General features: G+C 45.6%; 1 protein-coding gene across 4 annotated transcripts in view; it reads left to right on the top strand.

Moving 5' to 3' along the window:
• The window catches only part of TEAD1 (TEA domain transcription factor 1), a 270,156-nt gene that overhangs the window by 197,963 nt on the left and 49,578 nt on the right, over positions 1-22,615 (top strand). For 3 of the 4 annotated variants that reach the window (XM_023230874.2, XM_023230877.2, XM_023230875.1), the window contains 5 exons: positions 7,298-7,309; positions 8,117-8,251; positions 9,426-9,472; positions 10,344-10,405; positions 11,613-11,737. In XM_023230874.2, the coding sequence (XP_023086642.1) occupies positions 7,298-7,309; positions 8,117-8,251; positions 9,426-9,472; positions 10,344-10,405; positions 11,613-11,737 (381 nt within the window). The remainder of the gene's footprint in view (positions 1-7,297; positions 7,310-8,116; positions 8,252-9,425; positions 9,473-10,343; positions 10,406-11,612; positions 11,738-22,615) is intronic. The other variant, XM_023230876.3, reaches the window with a different exon arrangement.

Here is a 22,615-nt window from a genome sequence, read left to right as displayed (position 1 = left end):
ACTAATTTATGAGCTACATGTGCTCCCCCAGGGCCGTTTTCTTGTTCTCGCCCTGGTGGCCTTTGTGATTTGATTTCTGAACAGGCCATTCTTTCCAATCTGCTGTTCCTTCCAATAAGCAGAGAGCTTAAAGTTCAAATTGTTGATTTAATTCTTTTGAGTTCAAGAACTTCACTGGGGCATTGCTAAAGTCCACACTGCTGAATCATGTTTGTATCATCACTGATTCCATCCAGGAATGGGCCTGTCCACAGGGAAGGTAGACATGCTTCACTTCACTCTGTGGTGCCCCGTGAAGCCCCTGAGCCACTCTGCTCCTTCAGGACTTGGCTGTTAGCAGTGCAGGAGGCAAGGAAAGCCTGAGCAACAACCTCCTTTGTCTGTGTCCGCACCAAGACACTTGGCCTTGTCACAGGATTTGGGAAATGATACAATCTTTCCTGGCATTTCCCAGTCTTCAGGGGGAGTTCTTTTGCATTTATGACATATACCCTTTCTCCTCAAAGATATTTTTATTACCTTGTTTTTAATTTAACTGAACAAAAACTAAGATTGGAGACAATTTCTCAGGCTTCAGTTAGAACCACTTACCAACAGTGTGGTGATGGAGAAATTAACGATGGGAGCCAGAGCACTGAATATGTAGATAAAGATAATTCTGTGTGAACTGAGCCAGGTTTGGATTTTCTTTTTAAGGGCAACAGAAACAGCCTCATTCTACATTTTTATCTCTTCATAGAGAAAACCCATTGTTAATGGGCCTCCAACTTAGATAATGCCCTAGAGTGACATCAATTCGAAAGATTATCTAGTGAGGACTAGGGCTCCTGAGCTTTTCAGGTCCTGAGCAGGATCCAGCCTGGAAAGCCAGTCAGTCACCTGGGCCCTGTAGACTGCAGGCTCACCCAGGGCCAAGGCTGCAGGCACCGTGCTAAGTACTTAAAGCAGTCCTGAATGGAAGTGTTTTTATCTTCGATTTATAAATTAGGACGCAGAGGCTTGGAATAGTTAACTGACTTGCTTAGAGTCACAAGTCTGAAGTTAATCCAGGCATATCTGGTGCCAAAAGCCAAGCTCTTCGCAGGATGTCCTGCTGCCTTCCCAGAGAGTACTAGTCCAGGATGAGGTTCATTTTCCTGACTTGGGATGCTTTGTGTTGTCTCCCTCCACTGAGCCCTCTTCATTGTGTCTGTATGTTTGAAGGAAACAGAAGATAAACAATGGGAGCAAGGACTCACTCTGGGACTTAACTTGAGCCTGGAGCCAGTTTGGGTTCCTCTGGCTCCTTGCTGTCACCTCCTAGAGAAAAGTGGGCTAAGGTCAGAAGGGTGCCTTCTCCCAGACACCTGGATCTGGCATGAAGCTGTCCTAAATCCCAGGCTTCCTGGGAGAGAGTCATGAGGCACACCTATGAGTTTACTTATCTATAATTCTCATCTACAATCCTTTATGATGTGAAGCCCCACATCAGAGTTAAAGGAAACGCTGTTGACAGTTATAAAATACCAAATATAGCTGAGTATATTTAAAAATGAACAATGGTAAAAGCCTTGAAAATTTTTCCTTGGATGTGAAGGGAGTCTTTGGCATTTGGAAATACAATAAGATGAATTAATTGCTACTTATTAGGCAGCAAGTCAGGAGAAGCGTGAATGTGCCTTCTGTCCTCTGCTTTAGCTGTTACCTGACCGAAATAGCCTCCTTTTGTATTTAGTCCTGCCTTTTCTAATGCTAAGCAAATTAGGGATCATAGCTAGAAAAAAAAATAAAGTGCCCTCCATCCTTTCTCCAAAACCATAATACAGTTCTGTGATGTTTATCTGCTCAAGGGGTATGGCTAGTAATTGCAGAGGTCATGTGAATCCACATAGTACAAGATTAGAAACAACATCTGCAAAATTACTTATTAGGAAAGTATTTTATGTTTTGTCTTTTTCTGAAAAAGTGATTTTGTAAGCAAATTGCTGTCTTTCCTCCCTTGCACTATGTTATGTTGCTGGTTAAAGCACATTTGGAGAAAAAACATTTAATAACTGTCAAGAGTTTTTGAATCCATGGTCGTTTTTTGACTTTACTATTTTTTCTAATGTAGTTGTTGGACTTCTATATGAATAAATTAGATTGGAATCCTATCTTTAAATTCTGAAATTATGGCCCATGAATAAACTGTTTGGAAGGTATTGATTATGCTGTTCATTAAAATTCCATATATGGCAGCTATCATATATTGTATATGCAAGCATGTAACCTTTTTATATTATCTTTAAAATTTGTTCATGGTAATGCCTATAGAGTATGAAATAACTGATTTTGCAGAATAATCAAAAACTGGGAAGCAGAAGAAAGAGAAGGGAACAAGACTCCTCTGATATCCAGAATGATCCATGAGATGTCCTCGAGTTTTAAGAGTACACCACTCCAGCCATGTGCATTTATGATACTGCTGCCCTCCTGTCACGTATATAACATGTAGATATTTTCCAAACATCGTGTCCATTTCAACCATAAAAAGGAGGCAGTCAGCAGAACGGAGAGCTATAGTAGCAGTAACCTTGCTCTGCTTCATGAAATATGAAAGCCTGTTTTTACTTAGGAACAATAACAATTTGTAAGGCTTCAGGCTGAGGAGTTTATGCATGACACAGCCTGCTGGACCATGTAGCAGAGGCAGCACGACCATTGAGTATGGTGTGCTGGAAATTGGATAATGACAAAAGTAGGGTAGATGATGAGACAGGCATCCCGAGTCTCAGGTCAGTTGGACCATTTGTTCTTAGAACCCATCGTCTTCCCCATCAAAAGTCCATAGACCCATGGTTCCTGCTCCATGAGTGTTTTCTGCATTGCAGGTCATGGGCTTGGATTGGGGTTCAGTTGGAAAAGGGAGATTTCCCTTTTCTTTCTCCACTCCCCAGTCATTTGGCTTTTTATGGCCTCATTCTTTGTAATCTTAGGGATAGAGGGACAGAAAATCAGTAATAAGGAGTCAGTGTGAACTTGTCCAAACTTTTTTCTAAGATGCAGTTTTCTTATTCTTGCTCATATGCACGTGTGTGCTCTCTCTCCACCCTCTCCACCCCCTCCCCCGCCCCGTCTCTGTCTCTCAGAATATTTCCTGTAACCTAAGACTTCATAGAGCATCATTCAGCATTAACCTAACAGTTTTCCAGGATCAAACAATGTGCTCATCTTTTGTAAATATCATCCACATCTCAGAAATGTTGGTGTGGAAACATCTTAAAATTAGTGTGGTGTACAAATGTAGCATGTTTTTGAATTTACCCAGCTTCACTTGTTTGGATAGGTTAGCCTCCTCCTCTTTAGAGCAGAGATGAGTAGTGAGGATAGAGTCGAACGCTTCACAGTCTGGGATATTAGACCAGAGTGACACAGAGGAGCAATTCGCTTGAGTCTGACACTTAGAGTTATTTTTTCAAAGCCAGGCAGGTTATCTCTGGGCTGAAAATGACAATTTAGAGATCTTTCCATTGAAATCTCTTAGCTTGGCATCCTTTTGAATTCCCATTTCAGGATAAGTGGGTCTCTAGTCAGACCCTTGGTTCTGATTTCAAGATATCCCTGGTGGTGCTTATTATTTCCAGGGTCACATTAGATTTTAAACAAAACATTTTAATCCTTTTAATTTTCAATATATATTGTAGATAAAGGGGAGATGTTATAAAAATTAAATGAGTAGTCAGAGTAGATCAACCACAAAAGGTAGGAAATCACTGGTATAGGCATTTTAGTCCATTTGCAGAAAATTGCCTATTCTCAAATAGGTAGGTCAAGTGCAGAAAGAACCTCTACTTGAGATAAAATTTCCTTTCCACACTTAGCTTTCTGTTAGGATGGCAGCCAAGAGCTGCCCAAATTTTAACATCCTGCCATCTTCTCACTAGTAGTTTCCTTGACTATATGCATTAAAAAGTATTTGTTTATAATGGAATTTACCCTCATAGCTACAAGTACCTTTAAACCTGGAAGGACATTAGACAATAATGTGCAACTTTTAATTTTGTAAATAAAGAACTTAGAAGTCGTTAAATGACTTGATCCACATAATGCAGCTCATTAATGTCAGGCAGGGACAGGTTTGGAGCCAGGTCTCCGGACACCCCCGTGGGTACACCTTTTATAGTCTTGGAGCAAGTCGGTGCGATAAAAGCAATTGATTTGTTCTCCTGCTCTTGAACTCCTGTTTTCATTTAGGTACCTGGTAGAATGCTGGGTAATGAAAGACTCAAACCTTACTTTGTTTAACAGAAGAAAAAGATCATGTTCTGAAGCTGTGTGACAAACAGCAAAGATAGGTGCTTTTCTCCTTTTCTACACTGACTGAGTTCCCTGTTTCAAAAAAGAATATCAGACTTGGATGAAGATTTCAAATGATTTTGAATAAGCCTGGCAGATGTCAAGCAGCTCAGTAAAGCGGAATGTGGAGATGCAGGGAACTCATTTCCATTTGGACCTGGACTTAGAATTCCTGAGTCGCCCCACCCAAGTGTGCACAAACAGATTCTGTATTTGGGCAAGGAGAACTGCCTTTGTCTGCAGCACTTCAAACACGTGGAGCTCTTCGGGTCTGTGAGAGGCTCCATGATGTTCTGGAATGGAGCCAAGCCCTCAAGTTCTTTTGTAGTTATTGGTCAGATGTGTCAGGCAGGCAAGACGTCTGTGCTGCCATTTTCCAGTCCCCCTAGCCTGGGCCCCAGAGAAGTTGTAAGGCTTATTCTGTGCTGAGGAAGGCACCTGTGGTCATACCTGTGCCATTACCTCAGTTTCAGAAATCCGCCTTGAGAGCATTTATAACCCCCTCGTTAGGGGTTGAGTGGCATGGGGGCTGGAGTCCAAAGTGACTGGTCAAAGAGAAACCAATGGATTTGTATTGATGTCAGGGTGGTGGTGATGGGAAATGGAATAGGTGTGACTAGGGCCATGGTTTCTGTTCATGGGCTACCCTCTGAGGGAATGGACCAGTGTGGAGCAGGTGAAGCCACAGAATAGCCAACGGTAGATTGCCTGACACTGAGGTCTGCATGTGTGGGCCCAGTTTGTCGGTTTATCATAAAATCCCGTCCACTTCAAGATTTGCCCTTTTCTGGCATCCTCAGTGTCTGAAATGTTTCAAATCTTAAAAGGTGAGCTGAGGAAGCTAGCTTTAGGTTAGAACGTTTGACAGATTAGCAAATGGAGCCCCAAGTCGAAGAATGCCATTTGATGAGAAGGAGATAACATCAGCGAAAGGATCATTCTGAGTCACTCTGACCGTTCTATTGAGACCCAAGAATCCTGTCAGCTTGCAGGGCCCTTGGAGTGTCACTCGGCCATGGGAGGTGTCATTACAGATGTTCATAAGACCTTGTGCATCCATGAAAAGCTGTTAATTGAGGCTTCTTAGTTTTTCAGTCACAGCCAGAGTAATACATAAGACACAAAAAATTAATGTGGCTGGGCACGGTAGCTCACGTCTGTAATCCCAGCACTTTGGGAGGCCAAGGTGGGTGGATCATCTGAGGTCGAGAGTTTAAGACCAGCCTGACCAACACGGTGAAACCCCGTCTCTACTAAAAAGACAAATACAAAAATTAGCCAGGCGTGGTGGCACATGCTTGTAATCCCAGCTACTCAGGAGGCTGAGGCAGGAGAATCGCTTGAGCTTGGGAAGCGGAGGTTGCAGTGAATTGAGATCGTGCCACTGCACTCCAGCCCTGGCAACAAGAGTAAAACTCCGTCTCAAAAAAAAAAAAGAAAATAATGGAAGTGTTAGGCTCTGTTTTCTTTTCTCCCCTCCTCTCCCCTCCCCTCCCTTTCCTTTTTTCCTCCCTCCCACCCTCCCTTTCTTCCTTCCTTTTCTCCCTCCCACCCTCCTTTTCTCCTTCCTTATTTCTTTTCTTTCTGATGGGGTCTTGCTCTATTGTGCAGGCTTGAGTGCAGTGGCTTGATGAACACAGCTCACTGTAGCCTTGACTTCCCAGGTTCAAGCAATCCTCCCACCTCAGCCTTTTGAGTAGCCGGAACCACAGAAGTGCACCACCGCACCTGGCTAATTTTATTTTTTGTGTAGACATGGTCTCTCTATGTAGCCCAGGCTAGTCTTGAACTCCTGGGCCCAAGTAATCCTCCCACCTCAGCCTCGCAAAGTGATGGGATTATAGGTGTGAGCCACCACGCCTGGCCCTTCCCCTTTCCCTTTTTCTTTTTTTTTTGAGATGGAGTCTCGCTCTGTCACCCAGGCTGGAGTGCAGTGGCACGATCTTGGCTCACTGCAAGCTCTGCCTCCTGGGTTCACGCCATTCTCCTGCCTCAGCCTCCCGAGTAGCTGGGACTACAGGCGTCCGCCACCAGGCCCTGCTAATTTTTTGTATTTTTTGTAGAGACGGGGTTTCACCATGCTAGCAAGGATGGTCTCGATCTCCTGACCTCGTGATCTGCCCGTCTCAGCCTCCCAAAGTGCTGGGATTACAGGTGTGAGCCACCACGCCCGGCCTCCCTTTTTCTTTATTGGCTGTTTTTCAAAGGTTAATGTAAGCTTTTTGCAAATTCACATGGTCTTCCTGACAGTTATAGGGCAAAGTAGTATCTACACCCTGGGAACACCTAGCAGATCTTTCTTAGGTGTTTTTTAAGGGCTTTTAAGGGCTTTCTTAGCAGTTGTTTAAGGGCTTTGATTTTTTAAAAAACTCCTTTGGCCTTGCTTTTGACGCCTTGATGTATTTTTTTCCATCACCTTTGTGTATATCAGTAAGCATTCTAGCAGCCTCTCTGCTGGTACTTGCTGTCTTAGCCTGAAGCTCCCTTTCTCGTTCCCTGGAGGTGGAAAGCACTCTTTTTATTTTGATGTCACCATTTTGTTTTTGCTTTGATGGCATTTGGGCCTGGAGTATAGACCCTCTATTGGCACTGGGAGCCTTTATATGCCTACAAGGCTCAAAGCCCTGCCTGTGCCTGCTGGGCCTGTCTCATATCAGGAGGCTGACTATTTCTCCGTCTGTCCTGGGGAAGCCATAGAACCAGTGCAAAGGAGTTGGGGAGTAGTTTTTTATTATTGCTGTTGTTGGGTGCCCTTCTCAATCATTGCTTTTCTAGATAGCCATCTGGATCACTGATCCTTCCTAAAATGTGAGAAGGCCCATACCCCTCTGCGTTTTATTGTTCCCCATGATTATATGTTTATGTACATACATACATACATACATATATATATATATTTTTTTTTTTTTTTAACCAAAGAAGAAAAAAAAAAACATCCCTTTGTATGCAATCCTTTTAACAAATTGTTTATTATTGTATCCAGGTAACAAGCATGGTAAGTATTTTCACCAAACTGAGTATTCTGTATTTTAGCTGTGCTTGGCAGACTTTTTTGGCTAGCTTTGTGTTATTAGCCTTGGCTTTCCTAGAAAAGATCTGTTTAGGAAAAGGAGAAACCATGTACCTGTAGCATCCCATAGGCTCCTGGCTTTAGTGCGAACCCATGTAGTCTTAGCCCCACGGCGGGGATACCTGAGAAAGCATGCGCCCCGCCAGCATGCTGCTTGGCCCTGTTACCCCCACCCCCTGCTGCTTCTGAGCCTCCCCAACCAGGTGTCTGCAGGGCTTCCAGGCCTTGCATGACCCCAGCCGCTCCTGGGACCGTGGCCCTGTGACAGCCAGGACACACAGATAGGGCTCCTCGAGTTCTGTGGACGGTCCTACCCCAGTCCACAGCTACATGTCTTCGCTCACCCCTCCTCCCATCCGTTTGCTTAAAAGCAGGTCCTTTATTTTTTTTTCTTCCTTAAATGTTTTAAGTAATTGGAGAAGTCTTCTGGAAGCTGAAAAGCTAAATAAATACATTGTCCACTCTTCTGAGAGGCTTCACATTCTGTTGGAAAATGGATTTAATCCCTACAAAAAAGCATTGCCCCATTGGGTCTTCCCAGTAAATGTTGAGAGGTACGGTAGGTTGAGTGTGGTTTAGCCTTCTGGCTGTGTTATTTATCCATGCATGTTTGCTTTTTTGGCCTATTTTGTGGCTCTGTATTTTAGTCCATGTGCTCGTGGCTGTGCCTGTGTAACCTGCCTGGTAGCCATGCGTTATGTATTAAGTCGGTGTGTCACTGTCACCTTCAAGGATCAGACTGCCAAGGATAAGGCCCTTCAGCACATGGCAGCCATGTCCTCAGCCCAGATCGTCTCGGCCACTGCCATTCACAACAAGCTGGGGCTGCCTGGGATTCCACGCCCGACCTTCCCGGGGGCGCCAGGGGTAAGTCATGAGCTCAGTCCAGTAATGACAGCTGCTGGGGTTGGGGTTGGCATGGGCCAGTGTTAAGCCTCCCATCTCCATTTCTTGTCACGTGGGTCAGGTATGTGAGAGGGCAAAGGCTACCTTGTCAACTTATAACTGAGTCTTAAGTGGTGCAAGTAAGGAGGGAAGGGAGGCAGAAAGCTAGAGAGAAAGAGAGGGATAGGAGAAGGAGGAGGAGAAGAAGAAGAAAAAGAAAAAAATGAAAAGGAAGAGGGAGAATATTAGAAGAGGAAGGAATTCTGAGTCCCTGAAGACATGGAATTAAATGTGCCTTTCTGGGTTGGGCTCAGGCCTCTTCTCTCTTTATCTTTTTCCTGGCCCTTGGTCTCTGTCCCTCTGTCTTCAAGGGCAACTAGCCCCTAAAGGGGCAAGGTATTCTATTAACATTTACAATTTTGATACCTACCAAAGGCTGAGAAGCGTTACGTTGTAATCTCAATCCTCCAGGTAATCTTGAATGCTTCTTATTGTCACTGCCATTTTGCAGATGAAAAAGTGAGGTTATTCAGTAGCAAAACAAGAGTTTGGATAGCTGGCATCCTAGTGGAATGGATAGCGATGTCAAGAATCAGCCTCAGGGCTGCTTGACTCCTGAGGCTGCTCTTTCCCTCCTCTATGTCATGCTGCCTTTCCAGCCCACACCAATCGCTGCAGGGAAGCTCGCTGCGGAGATGCTGCCTGCATTGCTTCTTGGAGCTCCTGGCCTTGTTCAAGCTTTGTCCTCTGCCTTGCTGGGCCTTCAGTGCTACTGTTGAGGCAGAATATTATGCAGGGAATGTTTCAGATTGGAGGGAGGGTACATGGATAAATCAATCAGTTAAAATATTTGTGAGCCCCCTGTAGCACACCCCGATCTTTGCTTAGGTGTAAGGAAAACACTGAGGAGCTGCTGCCTGCCTCTGCCCTTGGGGGGATTTTCAGGAAGGAGGAGCTAAAGGGAGCTCTGGGTTGCCAGTCCAGGGATATAGGTTGTGGTCTTGTGCAAGTGGTGACTGCATTTGCACTCTGGCAAGGCGATTCTGTTGGGTGATCAAACCTGCTATCTTTTAGCAGGGGTTGCGATGCGTAGGCATCCTAAACTGTGCTTTGAAGTAAACTCGTAAGTCTGAGGCCTCTGCATTTTGTCTTCCAGTTCTGGCCGGGAATGATTCAAACAGGGCAGCCAGGATCCTCGCAAGAGTAAGTCTGAGGAGGGGTGGGCACTGACAACTAGGGGCTGGTCCCAGCCCACCTGGGGAGAGCTTTTCCTGGGCCATACTGTTTTAGGGCCTGGAGGAGAAAGGAGCATTACACTGAAGTCCCAGAAGGCATCCCCTTCTTATTGTCTACTGAGGCCCCTAGCAGGAAAGAGATTGGCTTTTCAGATCTGGGAGAGGTAGAAGCACCTCACTGCCACCTTAAGTATTAGCAGTCGTCCAGCTGGAATCAAGAAGTGAACCCCTCTTCCTTCATGATATTGCAGGCTGAGCTGTGGTCTTTCTTGCCTGAGAAAGGGCAGCACAGGTATTCCTCTAGCCCATTTCATTCTGGCCGGCCCTGTGGTAGGGTGGCCAGTAGACAAATCCTACTGACGCCTTGGGGCCAAGAAAAGAAAGATCAGTAAACTGGAAAATAAGGGCTATTTTGGGATAAAAGAAAGGAAATCCTGCCTGTATGCTGTAAAAAACCTTGCACTGTTTGCCCTAGAGAAGGACAGCCTGAAGTATGTCCCACACTTTACCTAGAAGCAGTGACTGCTTGACCTCAGAGGTTCAAAGGCAGATGTCACAGCACAAGGAATTAAGCCTGTGTTTCCAGCATGTCCCATTGAACTGGCATGAGGCTTGGTGGTTTGATCCCTAGCTGGCTGCTGGTCTCTGTTGGTTTATGGAACAACTGCCTCTGCCTGGGCAAAGGCAGAGGCTACCACCTGCCTCTACCTGGGCTACCACCTGCAGGCAGGGACCACAGCAGTGAAGGACCTCCCACTGGGAGGTCATGGTGGGACCTGGATAATAGCCGCTGCTGCAGATGCGATCTCTGACTCTGTCTGCCATCTCTCTGTTCCCAGCGTCAAGCCTTTTGTGCAGCAGGCCTACCCCATCCAGCCAGCAGTCACAGCCCCCATTCCAGGTGAGTCTCCCTGAAACTCCCTTTTGGGAGCACAGCCCCACACAGCTGTCAGCTGGGTCTGGCACTTTGTTCCCTGAGTCAAGAGATGCTCAACTTTGCCACAGCTGCACATTGCCCCTGACTTGCAGGATCCTTGGGTAGCCTGGAGCTCAGGAGGGCCACAGGGGTGACCTCTGCCAGGTCCTGATTCCCTTCAGTCATCTCCCAAGAGCTTTTCAGATGGTTTAAGAAACAGGAAGCCTTATCATGATTATCCTCAGAAGGTGAAGTTGCTGCAGCCTATTCCTCAATAAAAACTGACCAAATTAGGCAGTCTAAGTCTTGAGGGTAGATAGGGTTTCATTCACCCTTCCTTAGATAAGTAGATTTTGGTCCCGCTACCTTTCTTTAAAGGAGAGAGTACATGGAAGCTCAAAGTGGAAAACATGAATCTGTCCAGCCTACCTGTCTCCGTCCCCACAAAGCGTACCCCCAATCCCCCCATGTGCGTGTAAAAAACCTTACACTGTTTGGCCTAGAGAAGGAGAGCCTGAAGCATGTCCCACACTTTGCCTAGAAGTGGTGACTGCTTGACCTCAGAGGTTCAAAAGCAGATGTCACAGCACAAGGAATTGAGGCTGTCTTTCCAGCATGTCCCACTGAACTGGCATGAGGCTTGGTGAAATGACTCCTTTGCACTACTCGAGGTATACAGTATAAAAGTCACTGCTCTCCCTTACGGATTCCCCAAACTGAAAATGCTTTCACATATTGCCCTGTTCCCCAGTACCACGGAGCATTCAGAGAGAATATTCTATAGTGCTAGTGACCACAGTCTTCAGGAAGATGGACAAACACAAGAAGTGCACAGCGTGTCCGGGTCTTACAGGAAGTCTTTGGAAGCATTCACTTCTCATTATCCCGTCATTCTTGGCTTGGTCCCCAAGTAGACCCCTCGGTCCAGGATGGATGTCCTCATGCTGCAGCCCTTAACTTTAGCTGAAGTTGGCTTAATGAGGAACATGTGCTTTGTGCTTATCTGACTGTTCACCATCACTGGGGTCCTCAGCCAGCATCTATCATCACCTGAGTTCTCCCCGCCAGACCTGGTGGAGAGGGGGCTGATGGCATTTCCTTCTGGGTCATCTGTAGAGCCCTATTCCAGTATTTGCCTGAGGCCCAAGGGGAGGTGAGTGACCAGCATCAAAGGTGACAATTGCTTTTTCAGGGTTTGAGCCTGCATCAGCCCCAGCTCCCTCGGTCCCTGCCTGGCAAGGTCGCTCCATTGGCACAACCAAGCTTCGCCTGGTGGAATTTTCAGCTTTTCTCGAGCAGCAGCGAGACCCAGACTCGGTAAGTGTGCCCAGAGAGGTGTGTCTTGAATCCAGGATTTCTTTCCTTTTACTGTTCACCTTCTTGCCTCTCTTTCTTTCCTCCTTTACCCCTGCTCCATGCCTGACAAATATCCTGTGTGAAAACAGGCCTAGTAAAGAGTAGCCTTTTGATTAAGTAAAAAGGGATTCCTATTGGCAGATTTGTAGAAAACAGCAGAACTGGAGGTGTATTACTGTCCTAAGGTGCTGTAGGGAATACTTGAGTCAGAGAGCGGGACATTTGCAAGCTCTTACGTTTTGTAAAATTTAGCAAGAAGTAACATTTATTGAGCCTTGCCGTATGCCTGGTCCCATGCAGAGTCATTTAGATATATGATCACAATTCATCCTCATAAAAACCCTAGGAAGCTAGGTACTGACTGACAGATAAGGAAGCAGCGTAACTTTCCCAAAGTCACACAGTTAATCTCTGATGGATTAGAGATTCAAGCTCAGGTCCTGAAAACTCTAAAGCCTAAACATTTAGCTGTTATTCCATACTCTCTTTCCACCTCTGTTTTCTCAAGATAGCAAGTTGTTCTCTAAGTGGCCAGCACTTTGGGAGGCTGAGGCGGGCAGATCAAAAGGTCAGGAGATCAAGACCATCTTGGCCAAAATGGTGAAACCCTGTCTGTACTAAAAATACATGGCCACGCGCATGTAGTCCCAGCTACTCGGGAGGCTGAGGCAGGATAATTGGTTGAACCCGGGAGGCGGAGGTTGTGGTGAGACAAGATTGTGCCACTGCACTCCAGCCTGGCAACAGAGCGAGACTCCATCTCAAAACAATAAAAAAAAGAAGAAGTAACAAAATGGCACTTTAACAGTTTGCCATAGAGTGCAGCACATTATAATATCGTAAATACCAGTAACATTGGCATCTGGACTCTATTTGTCGCTTTCTTCTTTCCTACCTCCCCCACCCCCATCTTGTACCCATTGTCCCATTGTTTCTCAGCCAGGCATTTCCCATACATATGTGATCCTCCCTTCTTTCCCACCCAACAAGCCCCGTACCCTTTCTTCACACCCACTCCTTGGCTATGAGTATGAGCATTGCATCTGTGTGTGGGTGAGCCCAAGGCAAAAACTGAAGGAATCCTTAGTTTGTCTCTGAGATCCTCACCAACTCTCACCACATTCTCTATCTCACCCCATCCTTCCCATCTCTTAAGTCCCATGCTCTCTGTGTGTTGCCTGCCTTACTGTCATTTCTATCATCGGGAGAAAGTGTCAGGAATGAGTTAAGAGCCTGTGGTAGATAACTGAGATGCTGAACAACTGGAGGTGACCTCTCATAGGACTGTTTGCACTTCACCTTGAGGAAAGGCCTCCCGTGGAGCAGAGGGGCTTGACCAGCCATCATCAGAGTGGAGAACCCATATGTGGCCCACTGATGTCTTTGTCCACAAATCGTGAACTTTGGGAGCTGGTGGAAAAATAGAGCTGTTTCCAAATTAGGGGGAAAAAATGAGGGAAGGAATGTAAATCGGGCCCATCAGGACAGGTACAAGCAAATGAGGCTGTTGGGACCAGGAAAGAGAAGTGAAGGCCAACTGGATAACTCCTTCCAAGCAGCTGAGTGGCTAACAGGAAGAGTGATGGTGAGGGTTCCATCCCTCTAAGTGGAAGGCATTAAGACAGACTGAAAGATGCCCTGCGTTACTCTGTGCTGCTGGTTCTTTCTGGGAAGCTTACATAGTTCTTTGGTTGAAGGCTGGGCTTTGGCCCAGATACTGCTTCTGCCTCTTGTAACTCATGTTTCCATGACACTTTGTTGTTTACAGAGTACTTTGTGGTTGAGTATTTCATTCTGTCCTTATAGTGTCCCATCAGATAGGTTCTGTTTTTCCTGTGATAGGTTCTGTTTTCCCCATTTTATGGATAAAGAAACTGAGGCCCAGACATACTAAATGACTTACTCAAGATATCTAGTCAGTAAACAGAGGGAACCAGGAGCCCAAATCTTGTATTTCAATGCCCCCTTTTCACTATCGTAAAAGACCACCTCCCAATTTTGAGGGTCTCTTGAATTGTCTTTTCAGTCTGAATATCTCCTGTGTGAGCAAATTTCTCTTTGCATATGACCTTTTTTTTTAGGAAACAGCTCCAAGGCACTGGAAGGCAAAAGTCCCCACGTGATTTTTGCTTCCCTGGTTAAAATACTGTGGAATAGTTTATAAAAATTCTCTCTTTTTAAAAGAAATTAAAATATTGTAGTAGCTCCCTCATTGTTAGCTGTACTCTCCAGTTATGGACCTCTTAGGGCCCAGAAAGCTTGATTGCGTTTTTTTGTTGTATTTGTTGGGCTAAATATTTTGAATCATTCAGACCATTCTACAAACATTCATGTGCAAGAACCTGCACAGGAGAGGGGCTCATTGCTACCCAGACAGCCACAGCCTCAGCCCCTGGGGAGTATAATGCCTAGCAGGGGAGACAGACACGAAACAGGTGATTATCTGAGAGATCATTGCAATGTGCTGTGACTTCTAGGAAGGAAGAATACTGAATGCTGTAAGTAACAGGAAACAGGGCAAGCTTCCTTGCGGAAGTAGCCCTTAAGCTGAGAGATGGAGGATTGGACAGGGAAAGAATAAGGGAGCAGAATATTCCAGAGGTGATGAAGCTGAAGTGTATGTGGCAGTATATTAAATTGGTGACTATTTTAGGAAAGTCAAGACCCACTAAGTCACTAGAGTAGAGGTCAGAGATACGTGTTTCAGGTACATTCAGAATACACGTAATAATCTGAATGGGTAAACTGGATCTGGCCTGCTGTTGTTGAATAAAAAAGCTTGACTTACATAGACTCCAACACGTGACTTAAAAGGCCCTGAAATGAAGGAAGGCCTGGGCCCTTTGAGAAAGATAGTTATATTTTAGGGGATATGAATTGGGGACTGGGAGAAATGGAGAAATTAGAATTTGTTTAACAAGTACTTTTTGAGCACCGACTACATGCCACCCACTGTTTCAGGTGTTAGAAATTTGGTAGTGAACAAAACAAAGTTCTTTTTCTCATGGAGCCCACACTTGGGTGGAGAACACAAGAACTACCCAAGCAAATAAATACCCAGTATGTCAGGGGATGCTAACTGCTTATGTGGAATAATGGTCCTTTGTCACAACTGATTTTTTTTTTTTTTTGAGATGGGGTCTTACTGTGTTCCCCAGGCTGGCCTCAAACTCCTGGGCTGAAGTGATCCTCATGCCTCAGGCTCCCGAGTAGCTGGGACTACAGTTATGCACTGCTATGCCCCAGCCTTCTTCACAATTGAAAGTTACTTGCTTTTTGGATTAAAAGTGTATAATTTCAGAAAATAACACCCCCAATAGATATGTTGATGTTTCTGGCTTGTATTATGATACTAAGTGATGTGCATTAGACATTACCAACCAGAGCTCTGTCACTGCTGTGAAATTATTTTGCCTAACCTCAGTCGCTATTGTTGGTGTCGCTTCTGATATTCCTATGTTACAAACACTCATTCTGCATTGAACACAAGTGATTTAATGTATGCAAATGAATGTGGCAGATTGTGAATAGGATCTATATTTGATTTTAGTGGACATGCGAGGGCCCGAAGGTTGGTTCTTGTGCTAGAGGGAAAAAGTGGTGGCTGACCAGTTGAAATGATGGAGAATTAATAAAATTATTTAAAGCATTTGACAGTATCTTAAGTACCAGCCTCTCAAGTTAAATACTGTGTGCTTTGTTGGACAAACACAAGGTGCTATTACCATCAAGGTATAATGGTACTTCAGGGCTAAGGTTACACTGAAAAATTTGTATCATGTAGATAGTTTCTTTGGCTCTTAAGAGTTTTTGTGACTTCTCAGACTTTAATTTTGCTATATTTTTGCTCCAACAATAGAAACATTAAGGCCATCTAAAATAAACTCAGCTGATACATTTTAACAAATTTGGGCATACAGTACTTAAAATTTAACATCCAACATTAACCACATTAATTTGATAATAAAGCAAACAAAGTGACCAATAATTAAAGAGCCCTAAACAAGTTAAACTTTGCATTTGGATTCTCTAGATCTTTGTTACAGACAGACATGTACATAGGTTTCCCCCTACTTCTATGTAATGGTTTAGGCTCATTAGACCCAAGGGGTTATAAAGTATTTTTAGTAGAGAAGAGAACTTACAGGTATTGCTGGCAAAAAAGAAACTATGTAGCCAGGTTCCATGCTATTTGTCATTAGTGACTTCTTTCATCTTTACTGAGCTCTGTGAGGTAAGTTATTCTGTTCCTTTCTATGGAAGAGGCTTGGAGAGATGCTGCCTTATAATAGCCAGCTTTGCACCCCAGCCTGCCTGTACCATCTCTTAAGAGAAGATAAGACATAATTGCTGGCCGGGTGCGATGGCTAATGCCTATAATCCCAGCACTTTGGGAGGCCAAAGCGGGTGGATCACTTGAGGTCAGACGTTTAAGACCAGCCTGGCCAACATGGTGAAACCCTATCTCTACTAAAAATACAAAAATTGGCTGGGCATGGTGGAGGGTACCTATAATCCCAGCTACTCGGGAGTCTGAGGCAGGAGAATCGCTTGAACCCAAAAGGCGGGGGTTGCGGTGAGCTGAGATTGCGCCACTGCACTCCAGCCTAGGTGACAAGAGTGAAACTCCGTCTCAAAAAAAGACATGGTCGCACACTTTGGTACCAGCAAAGCCAAGAGAAGAACCTTATTAGTTTGTCTCCTCTTTAGTCTGAAGTGGCCTTAGAACCAGCGTTTTCTGAAATTTACTTGTTGGCTCACCACATATGTCACCCTTGCCAACACTGAAGACTTCTTCACAACCCCTCCACTCCTAGCAATAGTGATGGCCAACATTTACTAAATATTTTCTGTGTGCCAACACTGTGCATTATCTTACGTAATCCTTATGAAATAGCTTGCCCAGTGTTAGACAGTCAACTGACATGGGAAATAGGATTCAGATCCAGGTCTCCACATCCTGAGATTGTGACCAAAAAGGCTGTATGGTCCATTTGTACCTGATGAGTAGTCTGTTTTTGTAGCCTAGGACTATAAGAGCCAATGGGAGAATAATTAGGGGGATGATCGCCCCCTGCTGGCTCCGTGTTGTGTGTAAACCAGATGGCAGCTTCCCCAAGTTGGTGGTGGTTTATGTTGGAGGAGAACCAGCGAATCAGTCCCTCTGTTACCTTTGGCTCTACTAGAAGCTAAGAGAAAAACAGCAGAGGGTGAAGAAAGGAAGGAAGAGTGTAAAAAACAGAGACTATTTGAGTTGGAAATACACTTTCTACATGATTTCAGTGTTGCATATCAAAGGACCTCAAGTGTTAAGTGTGATATCCTCCACCCAAGGTGGGCTATTTAAAAGGGGCCTCCCTGAAATCAGGGTCCAGTTTCTGGAGGCCAAGTTAGGTAGATGAAAACCCGGCCTGGCTGAGCTGTCAGCTGAATCCTGAAAGTACATGGGGAGTGGTTTTCCTGATAAAGCCTGGAGTGATTCCTCCACCTCAATTCTGGGGCACGGCGGGTTCCTCCAACCCTCCACAGGGCAGCAGCTGGCAAAGCCCTGCCTGCTCAAACTTCCTGGGCACCAGGCTGTGTGTCTCATGCCTGTTGTGGTCTGGATGCCACAGTGAGCAGGAGCCAGGAAGAGAGCACAGAAGGGATTTACTTAGGCGGGAGTTACACAACCAGAGGAGGGAAGAGTTGCGGGTGGAGAAGGAGGCAAAGAGATTGTTCTCTTTAGATTTTGAGGAAGCACTCACTGCCTTGCAGAAGAGAAGTTCTGTGATACAGTACAGGAACAAACCCAATCAGGGAAGGCACACATTCGCTCAACATATGAAACATTTATTTTTATTTTTATTGTTTTAATTGAGACAGGGTCTCACTGCGTTGCTCAGGCTTGAATGTAGTGGCACAATCACGGCTGACTGCAGCCTCGACCTCCCAGGCGCAAGGGATTGTCCCATCTTAGCCTCCCAAGTAGCTGGGACTATAGGCATGCGCCACCATGCCCAGCTGATTTCTGTATTTTTAGTAGAGATGGGGTTTTACCATGTTGCCCAAGCTGGTCTTGAACTCCTGGGCTCAAGCGATCCACCCACCTCAGCCTCCCAAAGTGCTGGGATTACAGGTGTGAGCCACCGTGCCCAGCCAAGAAACTTATTTATATATTATGTCAATAATGATCCAGCATTTGTGAGCTCTGTTTTAGTATGCTGAGCATTATGTCCAGTCTATACATAAAGGAACCGTGGCTCAGAAATGCTAAATAAAGTTATCAAGATCTATCTCCAAGAACAGTGACTGTGCCAAGGTTTACCACCACTCTGTATTCTTAACCACATCACTGTACTTTTGAAGAAATAAAGGCAAAGTTCGAAAGTTAAAAATAGCTGTCTGTAAAGTAGGAGCTCCCCAAGCAAGGCCAGACTTCTGAGGGCCTTCCACATTGGGTAGATGGTTACTCCGGGTTTCCTCTGAGTTCCTTTTCCAACCCATAGAAAATTGTCTTCCACAAAACCAGTCTCTGGTGCCAAAAAGGCTGGGGGACCACTGCTTTAGAGCCTATCTATCATCATGCTCTAGTTGCAGCAAAGAGGTGACTGATATTAGAATTCTTAGCAGCTGTTTGAGATTTGGGGCAAATTACCTCACAGCTCAGCCTCAGTTTCCAGTCTGTCTTAAGTGGACATAACAGGATCGCTGCCACGCTCACTGTGATAATTACATTTAGTAATATTTCTGAACATACTGAGCACTCCACAAATGCTTCTGAACCTGGATGTCTTACAGTAATGTGAAAGGAAATTGAGCCAGAGATCTGGACAGGGATCAAGCTTGCGAGAATGTGCTCACTAGTTGCTTTGGACTCTACTGAAATTCTAACAGGAGTCAGAATAGTTTTCAATTACTTTTGAGAAGGAGTCTTGCTCTGTCGCCCAGGCTGGAGTGCAGTGGCGCAACCTTGACTCACTGCAACCTCCACCTCTCGGGTTCAAGCAATTCCCCTGCCTCAGCCTCCCAAGTAGCTGGGATTATAGGCGTGAGGCACCATGCCTGGCTAATTTTTGTACTTTTAGTAGAGACAAGGTTTTGTCATATTGTCCAGACTGGTCTCAGACTCCTGACCTCAAGTGATTTGCCTGCCTCAGTCTCCCAAAGTGCTGGGATTACAGATGTGAACCACCATGCGCTGCCTCAGTTAATTTTTAAAATCAATTCAACTTTTCATAAAGGTAGTAAATTTATGTGGTCAAAAAATCTCCAAGCATAAGAGAATGGAAGGGAGATGTCTCTTCCTTCTCATTCCTATCCTATCCTTAAGTAGGTAACCACTGTTACTATTCTCTTATGAGGCTTTGTAGCGATTTTAATGCATATACAGTCTAAGGTGAATATGTATTCTTCTACCTCACCCTGCTTTTTAAAGCGAGAATGTGATCTGATTTGTGCTTCAGGAGAGAGCCAGGGCTGGAGGAAACTGTACTGTTGGCCACCTGGTGGCTGATGAGGACCAAACCAGGGCAGGGGCCCTGGCTGAGGAAATGGCAGAGGGGAGAGATGTTATGAAGATAAAATTAAAAAGCCTTGTGGATTAATGAGCTGTGAGAAGAGAAGGATAAATGGTAACGAGTGGGTGTTTGAGACCAAGGATGCCGATATAATTTGAAGAGTCCTGCAACAGAGGAGGAAGCAGGATTGCTAAGAACTGATTTGGTAATAATGCTTTTGCCTTTCATTCTCAAAATAAGCTTGTTGAAATACGTATTGGAGACAGGAGAGCTCAGAGAGTTTAAGTAACTTCACCTGGGACCCGGCTAATAGCTGGCAGGGTTGACTATTTGAACTTGGTCTGAATTTCACAGTGTATGAGAAAGTGACACTTACCCCATTATCTGGAAAAGGGAAAATGGGAAGGGCAGGGATGGTTCTCCATCCACAGATGGACATTTCATTTGGGCTCCAGGAGAGGAGAGAGTTCCTGAAGGGGCACCTGGGCTTAGTGATGGCAGCCCCCTCAGCCAGAAGGAAGTGAGTTTTGCTGCCTGGTGTCCTGGCCCTTACCTTTATTTCTAAGGGGCTGGACCTCCTGGATGTGGAGGTGGGAGTTAGCAGTCTTCATAGTCAGAGGGAGCCCAAGATCTCCCCTCTGGGGGACTGGCAGGCCTGTGGTCGAGCCCGCATGGAAGGTCTGCAAATATATCCTGCAGATAACATGATTCTTTTTCCTAAAGGCAGTTGGTCAAATGTGGGCCCAAGGATGATTTAATTTCACATTTTTATACTTCTTTCAATGGCCTAAATCCACAGATAACTAAAATTCCGTTGTCAGAACACAGATCCTGTCTTGGTTTGGAAAATGTGATCAGAACAGCTCTAAGGACATATGACATTGATGAGGCCTGTGGAAGAAAGAAGAGGGGATGGCTGTGCATGGGGATTAGGTTGGAGACACAAGATAAGAAGCAAGGTTTTGGCTGGGCGCGGTGGTTCTTGCCTGCAATCCCAGCACTTTGGGAGGCCAAGGTGTGTGGGTCACCTGAGGTCAGGAGTTCAAGACCAGCCTGGCCAACATGGTGAAACCCCCGCTTCTAGAGAAATACAAAACTTAGCTGGGCATGATGGCAGGTGCCTGTAATCCCAGCTACTCAAGAGGCTGAGGCGGGAGATTCACTTGAACGTGGGAGGCAGAGGTTGCAGTGAGCTGAGATCGCGCCATTGCACTCCAGCCTGGGTGACAGAGGAGACTCTATGTCTAAAATATAAATAAATAAAAATAAAAAAGAAGCAGCAGCAAGGTTTCAATTCCTGATTGTCAGGAGGGTTCTTGCCTTTATCCTGGGCAGGATGGAGAAGGGCACTGGTGTCTCTGGAGAAGTTTCCTAGTTTTATAGTGGCTGCTGAGGCAGTTGCTCCATCTTGGTGTAGAGAACGGCTGTTTGAACAAATCTGGTTTCTGGTCCTTCAGAAAAGAGGCTCCTTCTCTCCCGTAGTTCAGGGCTTGGAAGTGATCTCATGCCAGTAAGCCAGGTCACCAGCATCTATGCGACTCTGTGTGGCCTGGGCAGAACTTTCACATTGACTGTTTCATTTGACCTTGGATACAGGCTAGAGTTCGTCACTGCTCAGAGGAGGAAGCCAAGGCCCAGAAAGGTTAAGCAACTTGCCTCAAGCCACTCAGCTCAAAAATAGCAGAGCCTAGATATTCTAACCCAGGTGTCATCAATGTGCCTGCCCATCTCATGCTTTCGAATAAGTGATCGGAAAGTACATTCGTCCTTCCAGGTTTGGGGAGGAAGGCTGCAGCTGGTCTGACAGTTGGCTGTGCTCAGTCCTTGAATTTATCTCAGGTTTTTCTCATGTTTTTCTAAGCCTGGTCTTCCAGTAGGACATAGGAGATGGAGTATCTCCTGGGGAAGGGGACGATGGCTCAGTGTGGAGCGCCCCTGTGCCCCTCACAAACCTGAGCCCTTGCCGAGCCACCTGTGAGCCCCTCCAGGCCCATGGCACACCCTCTTGTGGCAGCAGCCTGTCTGCTGGTGCTTTGTACTCAGTGTTTCTGAGATGCTCTGGCCACTCCCCCTCTTTCTTCATTTGGGAAGGAGGCCACTGAACGCATCTGAAAATCCAGGTTCTATAGACATTTCACAGAGGCCCCAGCCAGGCCCCCTCTGTTTTCTTTGGCAGGTCGTCACCCCATGCACCTACCTTCCTGGTTGCTCACTCAGCTGGTGGGACTTTCAGCTGCACTTCTGTGGGGAAGACACATTCTTGTCTAAGGAAGCAGTAACCCCTCTGTGGAGATGGTGCTGGGAGTGGGAGGTGGAAAGGATGCATCTTGGTGTGAGATCCTGGAAGGAGAGATTCACTTGTTTCTTGTTTCTCATGATGTTTCTCTCTGGAAAGAGCGAGGGGCATGGGATGAAGTGGCATGTCAGGGCCAGGTGGCCAGAACAATTCTGGTGCCCTGAACAGTGAGCTGAGGAGAGAACTCACTTCAGATTCACTTTCTCCTGGGCAGGAACCGTGAGCACAGATAGGCAAGCTCCTGGGCTGAATGTGCAGGAACCTTTCTTGGCTTGGCTCCACAGCCATTCCTTATCCCCCCAGGGGCCACCGCAGGCTGCCCAGCCTGCCTTGGGGGGTAGCTGGACAGACATTCCCAGCAGGACTGTGACAAGAAGTAAATGTAGGCGATTTGTCCTTGTTCTGTTCCAGCTTGTACATTAGCATCCCTTGACATGAGTTATTTGTCTTGATTTCTTTAAATTCCTAAGTGGATTATAATTTTTCTCTTGGTATTATTTGACAGCAGTCATTTTTCAAGGTTTCACTACGTTCTTCAAATACTTAGAATTTTTGGAACAAGTTTAGGAAAAGACTGCCATCTTCAGGTTGGACAGTGCAGTGCAGGGCCCAGTGCGTCTGAGGACACCTCACAGATGCTGAGAACTAGCAGATTTGTAGTGTAGGGCTTTTTCTTCCTTTTCCACAAAGATTGAACTGCCTTCATCAGAGATCTCTAGAATGTATTGGCAGTCCTTTTAAAAAGAGAAAAAAGCCCCAGTGACCACTGTTGGAAGTTGTACGTTGTGATTTGTTTCATCTACAGTGATGGGCAACCTCCTAGGCTGCCCCCACCCCACTTTTGGGAACAGACTTTGCATACCTTAGAGGAAGGTAGGAAGCAGGTGTCTGGAGAGGGTACTGTGTGCCTGAGGGAAATGCGGAGGCCAGACCGCACAAGACTTCACTGCCGCTACCCTGCACCCTAGCACCGATGGTAACATCAGAACAGTAGGAGTCGCCTTAATGTGTCTCAAACTTTCCCTCTCTTCATTTCTGCTTTAA

This window comes from Piliocolobus tephrosceles, chromosome 13, assembly GCF_002776525.5.
Source record: "Piliocolobus tephrosceles isolate RC106 chromosome 13, ASM277652v3, whole genome shotgun sequence".
Classification (NCBI taxonomy): Eukaryota; Metazoa; Chordata; class Mammalia; order Primates; family Cercopithecidae; genus Piliocolobus; species Piliocolobus tephrosceles.
Note: the sequence above shows the minus strand (reverse complement) of the source record. Positions and strands in the feature narration are given on the sequence as shown.